We start from the raw sequence: 24,746 nt of genomic DNA, 5'->3' as shown, positions 1-24,746 counted from the left end.
GAAATGCAATTTAGCTCAAATCTAAAGTAATCCGATTAAAGTATCCTCACCTACACATACGTGCAATAATTTGAGGAGGTAAATGTATTCCATTAAAATCCGGAGTTACTACCGTTGCTATCAATATTAATCGTTTTAAAATACATTAAATATTCCATTACCAAGTTTTCGTGGCATAAACTGGAATAACCGAGTGCCCCGGGGCGGGCGTTGTGCTGTGCTACCGAGGCACTGTTATTAATCGATCCTTTGTTTAGATACCATCGGGCAATAATAGCACAATAATAGTGGTCTATTATATTGCGCAACCTGTGCCGTATTGTAGTTAGCTCAAGCGTTCACTATTAAAGCCTAGTTATGTAAAGCTATAATGACAGGGGACGAGTTGATAACTACAGAGCCTTGAAGAAGTTTCTTCTGCGCACGAATAAAACAACGTTTACATAAATTAGAGAAAGACCTCGAGTTAAGCTACACGATCCTTGTATGTTACCCTTGTCTCCTTTATATTCAAACCCTTCATTTTCTCAAAAAGTGTTCTCTTAGATAGCAGACTTCTTGACCTTCCTTTCCATCTTGAAGTTTACGCCAAAGTGATAAATGTTCTTTAAAAGTTTCCAAGATATTCTGAGAGGAGAAATAATTTTCGAAATTGCTAGTTTCTTGGCTGAAAAGTTATCGGAGTACTTATAACAGACTTTATTTAAACGAGAGCGTTAATATTTTTTTTATTTTATGAACATATAAACAACCTTTGTAAGTCCCGTTTAGAAACATAGATGTAATTTTATTTAACGGTGATACTGGGCATAATTGTATAAAATAAATCGAAGTATAAGCAGAAAATCTCCGAAAAGATTTGAGTTGCTACAGATGTCTTCACAAGATTACAAAGAAAGCTAAACTTGAAAGTAACTTCTACCACCCATTTAATAACCGTGTACTTGCCTATTTAAATTGATCGGATGCAGCCACCATGCTACAAACTCCTCTTTACTAACGTAATGGGCTATATACGTTTCTACGGTCGACATGGGGTGAACCCGACAACAATAATTTGCATAATTGGATGCGCGAAGCCTTAGAAGTAGTTAACATTCTACCCCGTGCGAAATAATATCCTTACGACCTGCGTAATATGAACGTGTTTGTTGACGTAATGCGAAGACCATCCGTAGGTAAACATCCGTATATTAACACTGCAATTGATCGATCTAGTTTTATTTTTCTTTGTATTTGTGATTTTCATTGATCATTATTATTACTTTCCTTGTACGATCCATAATAAGCTTTTTCAATTCCTTTCACCTAGATGGCAAATTAAATTCAATTATTTTTTTAATTAAAATCAAAGCAATGTCTTGCTAATGAACTGAAAATAAACTATGAATTACGCTCCCGGCCAACAAATACAAAGCCGTCTGGGAAATAGCTTGTTTCGTATTTTTCTTTGTTTATTTTGTGCTCGATTGAATTTATTTGTGAGCGACGTATTGTGAACCGTTTCACAATGTGAATAGAGGCAGTGCTACCTCACAATCAATTTCAAATGGAGTTGTCTCTGGCACGGTATCATCTGAAACTTTTTAATTTATCTTCGCCCTCTCGTGGGTCGTTACCCCAAGGATGGGGTTAAAAGCAAATTTCTTATTATTAAAAACTTTCAACGATACTCTTGAAGACTGATTTCGTTTTCTTTTAGACAATGGAGTCAAGTGTTTCTATAAGTATTAAAAAAGTTTGCTGTCAACGAATATATTTCTATTATCTGGATTCTTCTGATTCGTTTAGACATAATCTTATATCCTTCAGAAATCTTCTCCTGTTATATGCGTCTCATTTTCTACTACTTCTATTAGAAATTATTATATTATGTTACGCTTTTCACTAACACAGCTGGTTTGACCACTATAGACGGCGATACCTCTCATCACCTATCACGATGGTCTAACAAAAAGTTTGGTGAGGCGTGTATACTTAGTTCATCATGCTGAATATACCTTTGATTACCCCAGTTGGGTATAGTCGTGAGCTTATGCAATGTTATATGTCATCATCATCAATTTAAGAGCCACGCTCTTGTCGGTGTAGCATTTTCCATTCCAGTCTATCAAAGGCCAATTCCTTGACTTCCCTATAAGACACGACGTTAACCTTTTCTTTAATCTGTTCCATGTAAGCTCTGATTAAAGAAAAGAATAAGTTATATGTATTAACTTACAAATTCGGACTATTATCTATAATGATAGTATTGTCTTTAATAGCTTGTTTTGTTTCAGTGATCGAGTCCATTATGCGAGGAGAAGTCGTGGGCGTGATGCCCCGCAGATCTCGCTCCAATCTCCAGGTGGGTTTTGTCTGCTAATAACACACCATTGATCATCCGCTCTATTGTAGTTTGTGCATCAAGTCAAGGCTCATGTACTGTTATCGTTACCTAACTGGACTGAAACTCAGTTCAGAGAACTGTAATATTGATATTTATCATTTGTTGACAGTGTGCACTTAGTTTGTTTTTATATGCGCAAATGTCAAAATGTAATATCCGATGTGACGTTTTTAACCATATTTAAGTGAAAACGTTGAAGCACGTTTTTGAACAAACATTCTGATGTAATTTTCTTCATAAAAATCTTGAAACGCACAAATTGAGACTACAAATATCGGAATTGAAACTAGTGTGTTTACAGCGAAATATTGTTAACAAAAATCACATCAGAATGGGATATTGCAAACATGCACTTACGAAGTTTTCATTATGGGGCTACATAATATATTATTATGTATTTGAAAAAAATAACCACGAGAATAGGGGGCGTTCTTCTTCAACCAACATTAATAATTAAATTTGTTTTGTGGTGTTTCATTACATGATTTAATTTAAATATCTTGTTTGCGTTTAGGCTTATTTCGGTTTGATTAACTCAAGACATGGATATACAACTACTTTACGAAGAAGAATAGGTACCACTTTACGAGAAATTATTGCGTGAAAAAGTAGTATAGTAGTATTGTACATGTACTTAATGAGAAAATTTATGAATGTGAATTGTTATGCCTTATTGTACAGGCCAGATGTTTCAGTGTTATGAATATGATAAGGTTGTAAAAGTTATTTGTGCGGATAAAATGTAATTACAGATTTGAAATCTAGAATGTCCACAGTCATCGATCCTCTCTAGTTGTCCCCTCCGGTTGGTTGAAGGGAGACCCTGTCCCAGTAGTGGGACGCATATAGGCTATATGTTTATGTATATCCACATATAACATAAAAAAGACAGTACCAACTTATTGGGATTGCGAGTGGGGCGCCGCTGTCGTATTTTTTTCTCTTACTAAATGCACCTGACAGTGAAAGGAGCACTTTATTACTACTGTCTGGACAGTGATTGCGTGTCTATTCGTGGGTTATTTCTGTGCAAGTCGCGACGGGTCCGGCGCCCATGACGCATGCGCTAACTTTATCCTGACCCTCCTGCGGCGGTCGAACTAAATACAGAATTAATGACTAATTGGCTGAGTTGCTCCAAGACGATTGCTCTCTCTAGCTCTTGACGACGACGCAGTTAACTTTGAAAAGCGTTATTAATATCTTCAAATCTACTATTGTCTGTATCTTCACCCTGTCTTGATCATCATTGGCCTTATACGTCTGTTTCAGACGATTTATGACGTCATTGCCTCGAAGAAATGCACTTTCTCTTGATAGACAAATGCACTGTTTCTTTGTCTTGATAGAGACGTTCTATTGATTACATTGTTTGTACTACCAGATGATCTTCTTTTAGTTTGGTTTGTCTCTCAAATATATCAATAATACAATACAACAAACAGTTTTACAATTACTGTGATTGATTAAAAAACTTTGACCTCCACTGTCCAAGTTAGCGAGATGGTTCCAGTTCCCGAGCGGGCTAAAACGTCGAGTTTCTACGCTAGTGAACTCATTTGAATATTGGAATAGAGGAACCGTACCGAACTTAGTAGAACCAGTTCCAGCATTGTTTTAAACTAATGTTAATCGGGGGATGTTTGAGTTGGACACAAGTGGAACATCCGCGTGTGTTGGCTTAAAACTTCCAGTGAAAATCTAATTTGGATCGGCTTCGAACTACCTAACAAGTTCGGGCATAATTAGTTTTGTAAACTTCATTGTCTAATTTCGTCTTTGAAACAATATTTTCAAAATATGCCAGTTTCACGAAGCTATGCATAAATGTGGATATTCAATTTACCACTTTTTCATACTTTACTAAAGTTTAAAATAAGGTGGAGATGTTTTACAAAATTGAGAGGGTATTTTGGTTCAAAACCACCTTTAAGGAAAACAAATGTTTAAAGACAACGCCCCCGCTCACCTCTAGATAGAATGTTATTTCAGAATATAAGGCTTGAGAGACGCCACCCTATTCCATCTTCGCTTTTATGAAAACGTTTTCCCACAATTTTCCATTGTGTTTGTTATTAAAAATATCTTGCTTACACGAGTTACACGCGAGTTCAATAGAATCTTACTTTTGATATTGGTAAACGTGTAACTGCTGCTTAAGGATATTTCATACACATATTATATAAACTGTGGAAGACAGGTGGATGGAATTCTGATACAGTCAATAGGAGTCTATTTGTTTCACATTTATCTATCGTTTCGTACACGCGCTCAAGACATTGGATAGTTTTAATACTCTTACCCTTACTGTAAAATTAAATATTTTTATACTCTAGTTGTCTCAAGGCCCGGACGAAGGTCGGATGAGCGAAGGACGGGTCCTTTGGGCGCTTCAAGGTACCGTCAGATGAAATTAGCCTTGAATGACTAATTGCTAAATTTACCTACAGCTATGTTCATAAAAGGGATTCTCTGAATCGTGTTTCACTTTAATGAAGGAAGTTTCCTTGGAAATCTAGAACATTTTGGTTTTATTAGCAAAACGATAATTATACACATTTCTCTCGTGTTCTACTTCTGTTAATACGAATATTAAAACATAACTTAAATTAAATGGTATAAAATAAAAGAAACTAGCCATAATTAGACCACTTAAGTATAAATCGTTACTTTAATGTACATTCTTTGCTATAAAATAAACTTATTTCGCTTTATTAAGTTATATAACTTATATAAATAGCTCCAATATTAACTGATGAAATTCTCGAAAGCCTTTGTTCTTCATTTTGAAAATCCTACTTGAATTTAAAATAGGTCAAGTTGCAAGAGGGCTAGATAACAATGGTAGGGATCAGCAAGAAGCGAAGACAAAGAAAGTAGACGTTATACTGCGCAATGACCCATTACAGCCGCGGGTGATACGTAATTTATAACCCACGGCCAATTATGAAGGACCCCATGCGTATCACTTATTTACTGCCAAACCACTGAAGTAAATAGAGGTACAATTGAAATTGTACCTATACAAAATAGAATACGTTACTTTGTTTGCGTTTTCAGAGACGTAGAGAAGGATACTATTTATTTACTAAAAAAGTTATTGAAAGTACAAAGTGCTGTCGTACATTCTTGAATCATAGTGCTAACACGTGTGTGTTGCATAGCTTGCAACACACGAAAATCTATCAAAAAAGAACATTAACGTTACGCTTTGAATAGCTTAACGAGAGATCAACATCATATTGTAAATGGCTTGTCATCAGCCGTGAAATACCCCGTCAGAGGCAAGGTTAGATTTAGTGGCGCATTGTGCATGAGACTCACGTACGGTCGTGCAATGGCCGATAGCACACATTTCGTATGCGGCCAATACTCCCCTCTATAATTCACTACCACGATGTTTGCTGCGCCATTCGACGAAATATGCCCTCTTGTGTGTGGTACAACAGCTATCACATTTCACTTTATATAAATTGATATACATTTTGTCGTAATTCTTATCCTTATCTTTAATTCCAATAAATGCACTTCGTTGAATACTTCGCTTGCTTTGCGCTAAGTAGGTATACTATCAAATAAATAAAACGAATCACTTTAATTTGAATGTGACAAGGAAACTAGTCCGATAATTTTCACTTTATCGGAATTCCACTTAAATTGGACCGAAAATTGAACACGACGTAAATCCTGCAAATAATGCGATTAAGCCGAACATGGGGCGTCGATTTGACAGAGGGACGACTGCGCGGCAATTTGTCTGGTTCACCGACCTCGCTCAAAGGCATTAGAATCCAGTCGCCATAAACAATTCATCTTGTGAAATTCACGCAAAACACGAGGATAACTGCCATTATGTATGCCCTTAGCTTAGTTATCGATTCGAAAAGTACACTCAAACAAATCATCTTCACTTTTCCCTCTAGCCTAACTCTAATAACACCATCTCTTTCCTTTCGTGAGTGGAATGCTAAACTGTAATCCTAACCTCGGTTGCTTCGTCACGTACCTCGGAGACTGTAAATGGGACTTTAGAAACTGCACTTAGAACTGTTTTTGGATTGCAACAGGGACTTTGGGTGCAGGTGTTCCGTGATCGTGAAACTTCTATTACTAGTACTTTTTTCTTTTGACTTCGAAATTGAACGGTCAAGGCATTTTGTCTGATATTGCTTTTTCAAAAGCTGCTATTTTTTATTGAAGCCTTGCACTAGTTCCGTTAAATAGATTATTTGTCAGGTGGTAAACTTTGCTAATGGCGTTACAGGGACGACTGTTTGGGAAAACCTGTAGTAACTCCCGTGAGTCATAACGTTACTTTTCATTGCTTTTGTAATCATGGTTTCGGTGAAATCTATTTAACAACCGACGTCATTACTTATAGACTACGTTATTATTTTATTGTTGTTATCTTATGCTCGTTTATCATTAAGATTGTGTGTATTTATACACTACTAACTTTCTTGTCCAATTCTTCATAGCAATTCCATGTAATTATTATACACATTAGTTTTTATGAAAAAAAAAAAGTTGTTATTTGCTAAGTTAAATCATATTTTCTATAAGTTAACCAGCGCTTTTTTATGTTTTGACAATCTTATCTTACCAGCTACAATTTATAACATTATAATTAATATCTATCGTCTGGATATGCTTACACTACAGAGCTTTATAAGGCACAGGACGTGTACAGAGATGCCATGCGTATTCAGAAATCAGGGATTAAATTTTAATTATCCCTCGATCTTGTCCCCGTTATTTGCTTTGATGTAGTGAGGGCTTCAGGACGAACATGCTCCGATGAATATTGTAGAGGGTTATCATCTTATGTAAGTTATTGTATATCTACGACTTTATTACCATCTTATTCGTTTATGTTTGCTAAGTTAACTTCGGTCAATGTTTTGCTTACATCCTTAATAAGCTTTTATGTAACTTTATCTCTTTTCTTATCAAATTCTGAAACTGTGTCCCTGAATATTATAGTCTTTACTATGCAAAGAGCTCTACATTGTACTGGCTCCGATGTTACTTTCCATTTGATTAAATTTGTCATACACATACATGTTGTTATAACATGCAAATATTATTATCCCAGTCGCGAGATAACCCAAACAGTCTTGGCGTAAGGAAGTCATTTCATTGCATTTGCAGCAACATTTCAGTGAAACCGTTTCAGTTTGGATGTTTGCCAAAAACAACTCGCCACCTTTCTGGCCAATGGGAATAAATTATCGTTTAATACTCTCCTGATGATTAACTTAAGCGAAAAGTTAGAGAAGATAAATTGTTCAAAGATAGTCTTCTTCTTGTATAGGTAGTTTTGGTATTTTTATGGAACTGACAAATGATTTGAGCACTGTACATCACATCACATGCGTTATTTTACACTCAAATAAACGTGTTTTTAATATGTAGATATTGAATTATCGATAGTTGAAATCTAACCTTAGTGTTTACAACCATGTACATAAGTTTTAATTTGTTATACTGTACAAAGATTAAACTATCCGAGAGATGAAATGCAAAACGAAGGTGATAAATTCTTGAAATAGAAACCCGAAGTGATGTTGAGAATAGAACGTGCTATGCAAATTGAAACTAAGGAAGCCGAATCTGAGCTTGTCAAGAAATGCACGAATATTCGTTGCTATTCTCCTTGGCTATTCTATCTAAAAAGTTTCTAAACCACCGCGAATCGATTGAAACTTTTCTATTACTGAGGAAATGCTGCCGGTGGTATCCTTGTTGTATACTATGCAACAATTGGGTCGTGTACTAGGTTCAAGATAAATTATGAAATTCTGATTACTAAATAAAGGCAGATCTAAAACTAACGAAAATCATTTACTTCTTTCTATTTAACTTATTTATGAATTTTAATCAAGAAAAATGTAATAATAAGTGCGACATTTTATCACGTTATTCTATGACGTCACAGTGTGCTTTTTCATACAAATTCAATAGTAATTTCGTGTTTTGACGTTTAGTAAAAAGTAACTGATTTGACTAGTTGGAAACTAGCCTATTTTCAAACCATTTTCACTTTTAACACACCGCTGTCAATATTGCATTTTATTTTAATAAAAACACATAATATTGATCCTAATTAACCTAATGTTATTAAACTAATTAATGCAAGCATCTGCAGATAGATGGACAGTTTCTTGTAGAGCCCTGAACGCAAAGCGGTCGCAAGACGAAACGGTATAAATAAACCTTTTGCTCTGGGGTCAGAACGTTGACAATATAACGATGATGAATGGGCTCCATTTTGAATTTTATTATTATCTACGTCTAGAGACGTCGGTGCATCTTGCGTGTTATTATAAGTCAGATATTAGACCTTGCCGTGAACAATTTATCATTATGCGGTTATATTTTTACGAATTGTAATAATATTATATGGCAGCATAATTTTGATAAATCATACTGAGTGTCCACGTCCAAGTCTATGAAGGCTATAAAGCTATGAAATAAATTCTTCACTGTCTAATAAAATCATTATGACTTTTATTGATTACAAGATTCCATTGCTTAGAACAGATTTAATTGTATCTATTATAGGAACGGCTACCAGTTTCACCGTACATACTTTGACGGTTGCTCAATTGTTAGCATTGATATACAACTAGTAGTTGTGTATCAATGATTTTAGCTATAATATTAAAGCTGAAATAGGTCCTACAGTAAATCTGCGAGTTGCAAATAGGTGATATATTTTAATTGCTTGCGCTGTTTAACACAATTACAAGTGTTTCACTGGCTGACACTCGCTTACAGCAACAACACGCGTTGTCATTGAGGATGTCAATATTGTTACTCGTGATTCATTTACGAGGGGAGCCTCGCGGTAATCGGTAAAGTTTGATACAACATCCCTCGACTTTCCACCTCTATCGGAGTTAGTTAATGCGAGTTGCCGAGTTCCGTGCACTGGTGTATCGATCCGGACAAGTGCGGGATGCCGGGATTCGTCTGGCTCGCCCGGGTAACCGAATCCACCCTCTCCCACCCTCCACCTGTCAAAAGGGTCCCCTTTAACGTGCCACTTACTACTTTGTTCTTGTTTTGTTTGAAGGTTAATATTCGTTTTGACCTGGATGACGACAAGTTTGGTTTTGACGGAAATTTTATAATTTATTGTTTGCGAAGTGTCTCGACTTTGATACCATTTGGTTCCGCTCGGTTACGTATTTCGTTCGTGTATTTGCATATGAATTAAGGCAGTTTAAAATTGTAGGTGACTTTGAAAAGCATGTTCAATTGTTAATTGTATGGCACCTTCTACTTTACTTATTGTGAATGTAAAATAGTTTTCTTTGTCATAGCAACAGCAGGCTTACCTACATTCAAAACTTTGCTACATTGTTCAGAAGTATGTTAAAGTTATGAGAAATCCCATCATCGGTATCTTGTTATCACAAAAACAATGACCTTGCATTTACGGAAGGCGCAACGTGTGTGAAGTCCAATTAATTATGCAAGCTTGTGTCTGGCGGGCGCGGCGCGGGCGGGGCCCCCCGCGCTCCGCGACGGCAGTATGCGCCATTCTCCCACAGAGACACCACAGCGCTTGGTTACTCGTTCGTATCGTTTACGGAACGCATCTTGCCTTTCACCGCATTTGAGCGTCACAAGTTTATTCGAATTTCTAATGTTTCGCGTGACGTCGTGAAGTGATTTTGGTGATTTGTGGCCATTTTGGACCGTGGAGCGGCGGACGCCGACGGCACCGGTACTTTATGACTCATTGTTGGCTTTTAGGACGCACTTGTGACTTCCTCTTACATAATTATTTATGTTTTGCATTATAAATCTCATGCCCTGTCGCATTTATTTTACCTTATCTATGTCTATATCTGTAGGTAGTTGTTTCTTAATATGTGTGTGAAAATTATGACTACATATTTAAATAATTTATGCAAATAAACAACGTAAAGTTCTTGTTTTATGTTCCATTAAAGTTTTTATTCTTTTCTTCTACAATATTTATTTTCTGTAGTTATATCTCTATTCTATCTCTTCACGAGTCACATTTAGAACTAATTTATCTACCTTAATTAGTTTTAAATTAAATCAGTAGTTAGTTGGCAAACTGTGTTAGCTACTGTCTTGTGATCTAATTGTCAGTTTCGTTCTCTTTGTCTCCTGATTCACGCTTCTAATCTGCACCGGTGGGCACGCATCGGAAAGCTAATTACCATATAATGGCATGAACGCTACCTAATGCACTCGTATGTATATTATTGCAGTAGCGTGCAAGTATGTACGCTGAGCTTGCACCGCATACAAAGTGGGTAGAGATAGCCACACCCCGATACGACACCGTCCCTCTTTAGCTCGTATCGGATGGTAACTATCTCTTTTTGGCGGATGCAGCTCTGCTCCGTTAATTCCGAAGCCGTTTATTATACTTTCGGATATGGAAACTCGTTGTAACTCGCGAGAGTGCGGAGTGCGGAATTAGACCAGTCGCGCGCCGCGGCAGCCGCGCGCACCGCACGCACCGCGCCGCGACGCCATGTTGTTATTGTTATTACATCGCCTTCGAAGGAAACAGCTCGTTTGACTCGCTCCGATGTTTGCTTTTGTTCTTTTCTAACTTCTTTGTTGGTCGTTATTGTTCCTTTGTTCGGTATGATAAAGCGAGCGCGACTGGACGCGTTATTTATAAACATTCACTCTTTGATTGGAATGTATTGTGTTGCGCTGTTCTCATAATACTACAACTTTTAAAGGTCACGTAGTAACTACCTACTTTCTTTGAAGTTGTAATTCTGTATAAGAGAGCGCGGTTACATAATTCTTAACAGGTGTTGTCGTCTCTCCTTGTATAGTGATAGTTGTCATTAATTGGAGTTTATAAGACATGCCTATATGTGAATAAGGCAATAAATTCCAAATAGGGAGTAGAATGGGTAAGTAACAACATAAAGGCAGTCTCGATTGTGGCCGTCTGCCCACGTAGAATGTAGTACGCCTACTCGGTCGTGTTGTAGTGATATATATCACTGACATCGGAGCGAGCCCCCCTTACACAGCCGCTCGTGCCTGGGTATGCGAGTATCGAATACCTGCGGCTGCCTTCACACAAGATTAAAAAAATATACTTGAGTATTGAAGCGCCGGATATATAACATCGGAAATAGAGAATCACCAACTTTGCTAACGTACAGGCAGTCAGACACGTATTTGTACCTATAGGTCATCAATTTATATCTCATTGAAATTTAACAGGGTTGTGGTGGTTTGCAAAATACCTGACACGCATTAGATGCTGAATAAGACAGACACACAAGTTGCGGTGTACTTCCGACAAGCGTTAAGCGGTCACGACGCAGCTCGATTTACGACAACCGCCCGAGATGCGCCGTTATGCAAATCCCTCGGTTTGATTTAATAAGCCGGCTTGTCACGGCAGTTTGTGGCTTTAAACCATATCTACAGCTTATTATGCTTGTAATGATCACGCGACATAGCTGTTTATTTACAAGTTGCTAGTTGCGTTCCAACGCTACAGCACCCTTGGAACTAATTTTAAATTTTACTGCTACTCCTTGACTTAATGAGCCATTACTTCCATAGGTGGGTAAAATGGCAAAATTTAATCTCTCTTTATTGTTCGACCTACTTTTCTCAACTTGCATTCACGTAGATTAATTAGCTATTCCTTTAGTTATAGCCAGTGCATGAGACAGTAATAAAGCAGATGTTGGAAACCCGCCAAGTTTCAGTTTTATATGTTCTGTTTTACGCCAGTTATAGTTCAACAATCTATTCCATTCGTACTTAAAAGTAACATTTTAGCACGTCGTGATATTTATGGCAATGGCAGTAAAAGATAGTCATAACCTCATAAGTTGGAAAAGTACGTATTTTGGCACAAATCGCTCACAAGAATCCGTCATTTTGCAAGGCGTTTGCTTTTAAGCAACACTTAAGTTAGTAAACGATTTTGAACACAATCAAGGATTACATCACGGTAGCAACAAGATTTCTGATAACACGTAACGTAATGTCTTACATTTCATAACCTTTTCTATATATTTATTGGCTCGAGGCTTTACAAAGCTGCTGGTATTTTAAATCTCGGTTTATACTGAAGGTAAGGAGTAGGTAGCCGTATCCGCGCTATAATCTAGTTAGAGAAGGCAGCCCCGGAGGCTTAGGGCAGGAATACCGGTTATAGTACCGAGGGGCGAGGGGGTACCGGTACGACGGCTCGTATTGCACTCCCGCCCGGCCGCCGGCTGCGCAAGATTGAGAGATAAATGCACGGAACACGACGAATGAACATTGTACGCGTTGACTCCAGGCGAAACACTTCACCAGCTTTAGCTTTGTTTGGTTTGGATGAGCGCATATAGAATTACGCACATGCATCGTCGATAAAGATTTTACGTGATTCAATTAGCCTTGACGTCATAAAGAGACTAGAACTGGAATCAGCAAATAACGACTTCGTGATTGTCGATAATGCTTCTAAGGTTAAAGAGGTCAATATACTGTTTATCGTCTAGTACTGAACGATGCTAATCTACCAGTCCCGTCTAATTAGCACATTTAGCGATAGATAAGTAAACGGTTCTATCATTAATATGTCGTTAGTACATACATACTGTCTACGTCGTAATAGTAGACCAAAGGTCAGAGGCGTTGCGTAATATGTGTAAGTAGATAATAGACATGCATTATGCAACTGTATGTTCGTATGCCGTTGTTGATTGTTGTCAACGCAAACATTGTTGATAAACAGAATCTATTGTGCGGTCGTGCAGTTGACGTGGCTAGTTATTTGCTCGATATTCAATTTAACTACCTATATAATAGTGTCGTTTACCCACACCCATTGTTTCTATTTCCTTGCCCTTAAACTTACGCATTAAGTTATTTTATTTTCCTGTTGTAGACCGTTTTATTATTCATTGAAACATAAAGGTCTAATTGCGTCTAAATAGAACTTCTGTTTTCAATGGAAAACGTTCCTTCTAACAAAGTGCAATGCTCAAAATTAACGGACCGTTAACCTCCCGAGTACAAATTGTCCAATTAAACCAGAGCTGCGTTGTCTCATATACATTTCCAGTTGTCGTTCCCTTGGTACGTCTCGAGCGCGAGTCAATAGACCACGTTATCGTGGTCAGTCGACGGTATAGTATCCGAGGGAGCGGCAAGCGACAACCCTGTAGGTAAACGCAAATAAATCACCCTATAGACACTCAATGGGCCGTTCACCTGCCATCGAGCATCCTGTATACGTATGATGTTGAACACGCGAGGAATTGATGAGGTCTATTCGGAGAGCTTATTTATTGCGGTGAACGGTATTATGTGCGAGTGGTAAAGGATTAATAAAGGATAATGTAGGTACCTGCATGTAGCCACGTTTTGTCGGCCGCCTGACTTAATCGGCTTTGTATGTTTTTGTTCAAAGTGGCATTGATGAATACGCTTTTATCGTTTCAAGAGAATTGACTAACAGTACATCGACAATCGCTTATTTATAAAATAAGCCATTAAATTGACAAGCTATTTGCATGTTTACGGCATTAAACATTAATTGAGGTCTTTAATGGGTGTTCAAGTTACTCGATACCTACAGCTTTACGATTCTGAACTGGGTTTTGTAAACGGAAAGCTGTGTATCAACTTTCTTCGTTGTATTAAAAAAAATGTATAAGCGTGCCTTCGCAGGCTTCCTTTTGAATAAAGAGGAAAATGTTTTGAAACATGTTCTAATTTCGTTCTATTGGCAAAGAAATACTTATTTTCGCAAAATAAGTCCCCAACAGAGAGAGACACCGTTGCTAGGTGACGGCGTTTAAAGGCTTACCCTCGGTGGTAAGACTCTGGGAAATTACTTCTACCTACAAGCCTCTTTGAGGGCTCTCTTAGCATTTAAGTGATCAAGCTTTTTTCGGATATTACTCTAGCTAGCCTAGAGAAGTAAATTGTATTTCTAGAGACATATTTATACATGAAGGAGAAAAGAAATGTAACATAATTTAGGTCTGTGGTAGTCTAGAATATTTAATTGAACATAAGTACGTATTAATTTGAATATTTAATTTTAATGGAAGTGAAAGAATTGGCCTTTGATACACAAGAATGAAGAATGCTACACCGACAAGAGCGTGGCTTATGTTTTAATAAGAAATTAATCAATATCTATAGATATTAAGTTTGTTACAACAAATTTCTTAAACAAAGCTAGCTAAAAAGCTATTCAAAGTTAATGAATGACTTTCGTACAAATCGCACGATTCATTGTCATAACTTTTACTGGATGTTATCGACCTACGTTTGAGCTGTGGAGATTCGATTGAAAGCAAACGTCGATGACTTACATACCTACCTACTTCAGGTACAAGTATAGTCGGATGCTAGGTACAATGCCGCCCTGGATACCACAGCCATTCACAAAGCACCGCCTGGATACACAAGCCCGCTTGTGTGCCGTGGAGTGTGCTGGACGGCCATTGTACCTACAGTGAATAATGTACAGGCATTGATACAGAACCTAGACACAACTATTGTAGCACCTAAAACGACCGCTGTGAACGTGATGTTTGTTGTATTCAATGAAAACGTGCACAAAACATACTATGTTATAATCGTGTTTGTAATTAAAGACAAAACAATGTTAAATGAAGCTAATACGGTCGACAGGCTAGCAAAACTTATTCGAGAGCCAAGCAAACGTTATTATCAAGGCTTGTATCTAAAGTTAGGTAGATTTATTGCAGCTTTGCCCCTACAGCACCAGCAACTAACAAATTGCCTCATACAACACCAATTAATGGATCTGCAAAGTTTATAGTAACAGCAAACTAGTCCAATTCGTACGGGCCTATTAGAGCCGTGGCCGATTCGGATTCGCTCCGGACCAGTATCCTGCTAATTGCTTTCTAACTTCTAAAATCGCTCATGTTATTACTTGTAACATAGTAACAAACATGGGTAATTTCAAAAGTTGAAATTGACCTATTACTAGAAGGATTTAATATATAAAATATTTGGCTAATATGTAATAGAGGATCTACGCATGAATTGCAACAAAGAAAACGATAATAATGGTCACCAATTTCGATCTGTCACGCGCAGAGCTCGATAAAGGGTGAAGTAAAGGCCCCCATTATTCCCTCGGGTGAATGACACGGCAGAGGGTATCGCGACATAAAATGGATCGCTCGCCTTTATGTCAAACTGTAGAGCATAAAATGTTTTTTATGCGTGACCTTAGATGTAAGGTTATTTAAGAATTAGTTAAGAACAAAGAACGAAAGAAAACTCCGCAAATTATGCGAATACACGCCGACGGGGAACTATCTCGAACTACAAAGTTTCGGAACGCGCGATTTCACCTCGGAGCAAATAAATAGAGTATGGCAGGCGTTATCGCTAGAATAGTTTCTATTTGTTGGCTGAGAGAGAACTTGTTTTGTCGAGAAGCCTTTGAAAGCAGACAAATATGTATAACGTCTAGGGAAGTGAATTAAGTAGAAGTAAGCAGAAGAATGCAAATGTAGAGCTGTTGTGCAAGAGCGCCTATGACACACTTACCAAGTGGCATTGCGTAGGTCAGTCATGAGCCCCACTTTCTCTAGCACAATTCACTTTCACCCAACTAAGAATTGTCTGTTTACATCTTTTCGTATTTCTTGTTTAACCTATGACTGAAATTTCTAATGCTTGCTGAAAACATGATCAAATGGAAAGATAAACTTTTATTTCTTTAATTACCTAGTCGCAGATAAATAATTCTTTATATTTCAAAGACTCCTATATGCCGATAGAAATACAAAACATGTAAACATTTACAACTGCAGTAAAGATTAAATTGGAAGTAATTGCGCCCGAGTCTAGTAATGGTCGGAACTTGGAAATCGATACTCAACGTCGAATCAATCATCGATTCGATTCACAGAATGACAGACGTAATATTACTACCATTTTTTATCAGATGACATAATACCGGTGTCGTTTTAAAAGTCAAACTCAACAAACACGACTAAATGACTCATAACTTTTCCTCCAGCTCGTGCAGTATGAATTCAAAAGTTATAATTAACGCTTTAAAACTTTCTATTGAAACAAAAAGTTCTACCTAGCGCTTTGTTTGTTTCAGTTTCGCAACTTAATTGATGTGTTATAGGGTTTCCGGAACGTTACACAATTATTTTTTACTTTAATGGGTAAATTGAAAGTCATTCAAGTCAATGTTTTTATCGTCTAACCTTTCACTTTTGATTGCTTGAAATATGTTTTATAAGTCTTTATAATAAACAATTGTTGTTATATTTCTGTTTTAGTAAATATGCAACCTTAACATGGAGCCGCCATCTCAATTTCCTGCTGTGACACAAACAGGTTGTTTGTCAATTTTGTGACGACGCAGCGCGCTGTCAAAGCATAGTGTTCGGTGTGCACATAAACAGTTCAGTCCCGACCGCCGCCGTTGCCTCCGCGCCCCACGGCCCTCCCGAGGGGGCATCACCCCACTCCCGGCTTTGCCCCATTTTTCACAAGTACTTAGCATTTCGTGCCGGCTCCCCTCGCCGACCTCCCCAAGTTTCTTTCACGCTTTTCACCGTAAATTTTGTTATTGCAAACACTCGGTCAGCTGAGCTAATATTTTCATACAGAATTCCTCTAGAAAACAAAGGAAAGTTAATATACTAATGTCACTAGTTACGATTTTATATACGCAACTGGAGTTATAATATGTGTGTGTGTTGTTTACTTTAATAATATTCTTTTGTTTCACCTTTATAGCATATGTAGGCCCTTTCTTTTGTATTTATAATTCGATGAATTTTTCACACACCGACGGGGATTTCGAGAGGAAAATTATACATCTTTATCTTGGTTGTTCTCGTAGCTTTTGTATCGCTGTCGTTATGGGCTTCGCTATCCCTCGTTTTTATTACGTCTCATGTTTCCCTTCTCAACACCGTTGATTTATTTGAGAGGTCCTTTTATTGGCCCTCGAGAAACTTCCGAGAATTTAATTATGATCCTGTTCGTTTCTAATAGTAACCTGAGTTCTTCTCTAAGTGAAATATTTGCTAACGATTGTATCTAATTGGTATTAATGTATTTAAGATTATCGAGAGGTAAAGTTTATCATTATTCGATATCAATCAGCATTAGTGCATTAGGTTGGTTGGCCGGCGGCTGGCGGGTGAGCGTTGATCGTTCTGGCCAGTCAGCGCAATAAGCGGTGGAGGTGCGCCGCTGAGTTGGTGCTGAGTCGGCGCGAGTTAGCCCGAGTCGGCAACTTGCCCGGCGTGAGTCAGCACCCGCCAGCCATGACGCGGCGATCGCACCGATCCGCCGCCGTCAGCCGAAATAAGTGGATTGCTCCTTCACGACTCAATGATTCCATTTTAAAAAGCGCTTTGTGATGACATCTTTCCCAACGTTCACGTACGATTGAATTTCACAGCTTTACTCTTCCCGTTATTATTTCCCCTCAATTGAAGCCTTGTTCACGTAAAGATGTTTAAGATCACCGATTATGCCGTCAGTAGCGGCGGAGTGGAGATTAGACGCTGACCTAAATTACTTTTTAATGAGAACGAAACGTTCCCCTAATTTTAGGGAACATGAATCTTGGTAAAGACGTAATGTATATGGATAAGCAATTTCCTTTTTGTATATTTTTTACCAACGGAGCACAAAGTAGAGAGTGATTTTGTTTTTAAGGCACTTCGTTGTAACGACAATTAACACGACATTTTCCTTCATTACACTGACAAAATGTATTAACTGCTTATTCCTGATATCAATTACATGCTTACAGAAATCCGAAACCTACTTTTTATTTTACAGTTGTTGTACATGTTATACCTATTATAAAGTATCAAGTGTTAAAATCTGTCTGACGGGTTGTTTTTGTTGGTTGCAGAGGGTTGAGCGTGAAAGCACTAAGAGTCCCGCGACAACCGGCGGCAGGAAAAAGGCTGCGGTGCGGAGCAACGGCCAGATCACGCAGGTTGACCCGCAACCACCACCACCAGGTAAACGAGACATTGTTATATTCCCAGCGGTGATAATAGTGGCTGAAATAGCGGCTGAAGTATCATCAACATAGGATTCGTCACGAAAAGCCGTTGACAGCTTAAAGAACGGAGATGATAAGAACAAAGATAATAAGTACGTAGTTTCTTTTTGTTCTTTACTGGACTCGGTTGGTTCCTCGGATGGCATTCATTACTTTTCCGGCCGTAAGCACGTTACAAATGATAAATCATCACATACTTACCTATTTAACATAAAGTATGAGGTATTTCATGCGTTAATTTTTGTTATTGGAAATGAAAAATCATTTAAATCATTTGAACACTTCCACAACCAACCCACAAATCCTTGCCAACGAAAATATGCAATATGTACATTATTTAGATTTACGTTAGCTAGGATCAATTATCGACGGATAAACATTTTGTAAAGTAGAATGGAGAATGCTGCGCCGACAAGATCGTTGCTCTTAAATTAGTGATGGTGAAACATTTTGTAAATATCAGATCTTGCAGACCCGACAATAAGTACAATGTTTCGTTTGTGGTAAATTGATATCATAAATGAAAGGATTGATATTTGACGTGTTATTTGAAAGAGACAGTATGGAGTATGATAGGAAATAAATTATTCGTCAAGCAATAGTCCTTTGTTGGAACAATTCCTGTTATTTGCAAAAGGCACGATATGTCGCAGGGAGCAATATACGGAACGGAGCACTTACAAAGACTCTCCAGGGAACGATCCGAGCGAGCCCGTAATAGGATACGATTCCGAGCATTCAGGTGTGTCGGGCTCCACTATGTTTTCTCTTGCTCTACAATTCTAGGGATTGAAATCTTTGCAGTTAGGTTAATTTTACCGAATTTATTTGCACTATTCTCTATAGAAGAAGTAAGTGAATATGGAATTTAATATCTTACCTGAATACCATTCGAAATTTCAATATTAATTACTGCTTACTAACTACTGAATCCGAACGTTTAAAAACGTGCGCCGGTAAAGGCGAGAACATAATTGTAAAAAATAATAATGTTATTCTCGTATTTGTATCCGCTACATACCAAATCAACGAGCAAATAGACCGAGCTCTCATGAAATAAATCCCAATAATCCCTTTGTAAACAGCTGAGGGCAATAAATATCCGACGTACATTCTTCTCTACTTCCCCTTTATGGATGGTTTGGTCTCGTTTCTTGACTGCATTAAAGATGGATCGTTGCCATTTGCAGCGGAAACGTTATATAGCTGCTAAACGGTTCTCTATTTTTACGCATAATTTTTTATATAATAATTTACCATGTCATAATGTTACTTGTCCTATCATTAGTTACGCATAATATTAATTTGTCATAACTTTTTAAGCATAATTTTGAAACTCATAACTACCATAAGCATAATAATTAATGACAATAATGACATATAAGCATAAGTATTTTAAGCATAAAAACTATACTCCGAAAAAAAAAGTTTTGGCACAACTTTGAACATTTTCGAAACTTACTTTTTCCTTGGTTGCATTTGGTTCATGATTGTGACTTTTAATATTTTTTGACTCTATTTCATGCTGTTGGTGATCATTCAGTATACTTTTCGTGTGTAAGATAAACATACTGGCGGCGTAGGGGTGGCCCAAGGGCCACCCCCGCCGCACCCTAACCTACTGTTATGCCTTGTAAAAATTATGACAAAACACTATTATTCTAAAAAAGAATTACGGATACCTATTTATATGCGAATCAAATTTATACCAACAAATATTAGTCCAAAAATGAGTTATACTTAACAAACCAGTATTCTTAGATGTTATTATGGGAAAGTACTATTATGCTTAAAAACGTTATGCGAAAAGGATTATGATAATTAAAATTATGACAAAACCATTTATGCATTTTAAGAGAATCCCCTGCTAAACACATTCCTGTGTATTAGAAGTACTTGTTTTAAACATAAATATTTTCGGAGAAGTGTTCTGGAATGCAAAAGGAACCACTCGTATTACCAACATAAAAGGTAAATCTAGCTCCGCAGTAATTGGATGCATTCGGCAACCACGGACTGGCATTAGCTTAATGAAGTAGACCGCTTCGCGCGCGATACACGGCACGCTCATTCAATTAGTAGCCAGAAACTCCATACCGGGTAATTCTACCTTTGGAGACATTCTACCCGTGTTGGAATGGAATTAGAATTGCGACTGATGCCCCTTTGCTCTCCTCGGAATCCTGTTTATGATAAAGTGGTGAATTTTAGTTTGTTGTATAAAACATAATTCCACAAACGTGATAAACGTTGGTAAAACGTGCTTCGCGAAGACTGCATATGACAGAACTGTGACGTCACGGCACAGGATGCTGTGGAGCGCACGCTGCACGGGCAGGAAAAGGGACGCGGATTGCATGTGTCATATAAATCACCCGGGTGACGTAGTGCTCTTTTGTAATGTGACTTTATGAGATACATCGTGTCCCGTCAATTAAATTTTCACACAAATGTCCTACATACGCACGTAGCGATGTCAGTGTTTGCTTTACATTTACTACAGCAGTCACGTCTGTGCCAACATTCGTATTTGATTCAAACCATGCAAACTGTCGTATCAACGAGGATTTCGTAACGCTCCCTCCCCTCTATCTATCTATACGTTGCATATTTAAACATGTTTTTTTTATGAATGAGGTATCCGTTGATTATACTGTGAATAATTTAAATTTTATTTAATTTTGTGTCCTTTGGGCTAAAATATTACCATAATAATGATCAGAATTTCGCATCTCATATTGTAAGCAGTAGACAGTTTTAATTCAGAAACGAGTTTGTACGGCTACATGTTTTCTAAAACACCTAACCGCGTAGGATTGAACGTGTTCTTAATAAAATGTTTAACATATAACTCGACGGAACATCAAAGTAACCGCAAGATTGCCTTATAAAATACAAGAAATATAGCGTTTGGTAAAATTACGGAAGATCAACCTGAGGGAATGTTATTATTCAGAATAGGTAACTCCATATTGGCTTCGAAGTTGTTATTCGCAAGTTGCGCGCGTGGGTTCCGAATAGATATTGTTCGGATCGTTGGAACTTTGTTCGCATTGTTGTTCATCGCTCAAACTTTGGTCACTTTCGTCGAATTTTCCGCGACCTGCGCCGTCCGAGCAAGTTTTGAATGGGGACCAGCCAAGTTCGCAAGTGGTAACAACTTGAGCCGGCAGCCCGCTCTGGTAAACAATGCCTCTTTACATAATTGACATTGTTTCTGCCATTGCTTTGAGCACAATATTTATCAGATTTTGACTGAGTCACGTTTACAGTCGCATGATTATTATTTTGATATTTTCGTGTTTGCACAAATATTTGTACCACTAAGCTGGTTTATACATAACTAATTATAACAAAGCAATAGTGTTGTTTGGGTTTGATATTCAACAGTTGTATAACTTTCTTATACTTACATACTATATTTGTTTACTATATACGTTTAAAAACTTTTTTGATATGTACGATTAGAAGTAGCTATCTACTTCTATATCCAACTACTTCTTTAGTTAGAATGTGGCAACATCAGCCAAAGGCGTATCAAATCAACAAAGGGTTTGCCGGCAGTGATAGTACATAATGTATGTAGTATGCGTTCACAAAGCGACGTGGAGGCGACAGTCCTTTGTGCCAGAGCCGTCTGTTGAACGGAATTCGGATATTGGATAAGCTCTACAGGCCTTCGTGTCACTGTGGTTGTTTAACCAATTTGATTTTAATTGGTTCCCCTTTCTGGTGTTTACATCTCTTTAATTAAAGTTCAATTTATAGAGTTATTGTACTAATAGGTATTTGATAAGTAGACCTCATTAATTTCAACAACGTTGATGAGGATTTGATGATACTACGCACAGACGACATGTAGGTTACGTGTCCGTTTGGTGACGTTCATTAGGATGCTTCACTGGCATTAATTATGATCACAATTTCCTCTACGAACAAATGTTGCGCAACATTCTTCCCTTCAAACCTGATTCATATTATAATGCAGATGCTTCGTTATTGTAGCCTAAGAGAGATTAGAAGACGCTATCTTGATGTTTCATAACGAAGTAATCTGCATTCAGGCGACGGGTACGTCACAAATTTTGCGTGCATGCTCGCCTCGCGTCGGCAGTTTGCATAACTTTACATATTTACCGTTAAATGCACCGACACACGGGGAGTGCACTCTCTTACATATAACACATATACCTACAAAACAAGGTTTTGTACATTATTATCGAGATAAAACGACGTTAGATACAAATGAGATGTAGTGAGGTCGTCAGTTCAGATTAGATAAAACCTTATTAAGATTAAGATCACGATTCTTCTACAACATGAAGCCATGAAGATACTCTTGGTACAACAAAAATATCTTCACTCTCTGTCTTCCTAATAAACTGTTCTTGAAAGTAAATCCCAATTTGCGTGTAAATATTGTACATGTTTAGGAAACGGGGCTCATTTATACACATTATGCTCCTTTATCATACTTTGCTTCCCCCACTGCCCTTGTAAAGTCAAAATAAAAATAACAACATTAAATTTGCATGCCGACGGAACGGGCTGAGGCACGCAATACGCCGGAGGCGGAGGTCCGGGGTGGTTGGCGAGAGGGGAGGTACACGTAGGGAGGGTGGCCGTACGATTTCGTGCAGGAATGCACCCTATCACCCCAATCTTTGCTTTAGTAATAAACCTCACCTGCCACCCGAATTACTTCGGAGGTATGATGCAATTTAGCCCATTCAACTCCACATTTGTCGTGCAACTTTTGGACTAATTTGAAATGCAAGTAGCAATTTTCTACCTTACTTCAATCCTTTATCTACTAATTAAATTCTAATAGTCTCTGGTTCGTTTATATACTTACTTAGGTTCATAATAGCAGAGCCGAGGTTGTACACTGTGCTACTTAAGCTTCTGGTGCAAAATCTGAATAGTTTCTTTTTTATTCACCTTTACTAGGCTCACCCTCCGCGATTGAAGTGTCACTCAGGTGTGAAAAGAACTCTTCAAAGTTGTCAATGTGGCACTCTATCACACATGCGTACAAGTGAAGTTGAATGAACTCTTTTCATAAAAAGAATGTGCGTGTACAGCACTAGTGAGCAATTAAAAATGACATTCGTATTGTTTTGTAAGGAGATGAAGTGTGGGAAACGAAACCGTGCCAGCGTGAAGTGATACGACTACGACGCGAGCGGCGGCGCATCCGGCAAGCGAAGGTCACTGACACACGCGTCCGTGTCCGAGAATCGCACGCGACTTAATTAGACAAACATATCTGTCTGAGGCGAACCTTTATTACTTACTGCCTTCACTTTATTGACTTGTCTTTTACGTGGACAGATGAATGCAACGGTGTTTTTAATTACGACTTCGTTGTTTGCGAATACTTTAAAACATGTTCCAAATTCAAATTAAATTCTATAAAAGTACTTAGCTAATTTATAAAGGCACAAAAGACAATTATACTGAACCCGAAATAAATAGGTGCGAGTATTTTAGAAGGTATTATTCCCAGCACACCTAATGTGGATATTTATAGCAACGGTAACAACGACAGTCGTATCGATTTTACCCACCACATTGAATTTCCTTACGGATAAACTCTATTCATGATTTAATTTCTTTTTCATATAACCGGCACGTTTATAAACCCTATGATAAAGTGAGATTTGCAAGTGGTCCCTAAAGCCAATCCCTGAGGGTGAATGAGGGTACTTTGAAATAGTGTAAAAATAAGGGTTACTAAAACATTTTCTGATCCGTCGGTAGACAGGCGGCAATGCCCTTTTTTGTGTCGAATCAACCGTTATTGAAGATTTATGACAGCGATATACATAGAGATTCTTTACGAGCTTTATAATTTTTATTTCAGAACGAGTTTATGATGAAGGAATTTGCTTCTATGAGCACTACCTGTTAAATTTTCGTTACGTAGATAATAGAATTGGAGTTGTTTAGGAAAATCAAGATTTGTTCGAGCTTTAACCCGTGGGTGTCACAGGCGCGTGTCGATACGTTAGTGGCTGTGTTGCGTGTGCGCGTCACGTCGTCGTTACGTAAAGAACAATGGCCGGTGGGAACGCGGCCGTGGACGCGCACAGAATCCTCACACTCTATTCTATTTATTTATTCATACCATCGTCTCCATTTTATACAATATCATTGTGGAATTGCAAATGGCCGGCGGTACCGTTTCCGTCCTCGACTCTGCATAAACACGAATTTGCATATTTTCGACGGCTGCCACCGTGCCGATCGTGGTCCGCCTGCAAATAAGTCGCGTGTTAATATCAAACC

General features: G+C 37.9%; 1 protein-coding gene across 2 annotated transcripts in view; it reads left to right on the top strand.

Annotated features, from left to right (window-relative positions):
* The window catches only part of LOC126371147 (lysine-specific demethylase 3A), a 177,906-nt gene that overhangs the window by 73,941 nt on the left and 79,219 nt on the right, over window positions 1-24,746 (top strand). The window contains exons 6-7 of one of the 2 annotated variants that reach the window (XM_050016369.1): window positions 2,280-2,347; window positions 18,300-18,411. In XM_050016369.1, the coding sequence (XP_049872326.1) occupies window positions 2,280-2,347; window positions 18,300-18,411 (180 nt within the window). Of the gene's footprint in view, window positions 1-2,279; window positions 2,348-10,068; window positions 10,125-18,299; window positions 18,412-24,746 lie in introns of those variants that run through there. The other variant, XM_050016370.1, reaches the window with a different exon arrangement.

This window comes from Pectinophora gossypiella, chromosome 12, assembly GCF_024362695.1.
Source record: "Pectinophora gossypiella chromosome 12, ilPecGoss1.1, whole genome shotgun sequence".
NCBI lineage: Eukaryota > Metazoa > Arthropoda > Insecta > Lepidoptera > Gelechiidae > Pectinophora > Pectinophora gossypiella.
The sequence above is the reverse complement of the archived record's forward strand: the minus strand, read 5'-3'. Positions and strand labels throughout refer to the sequence as shown.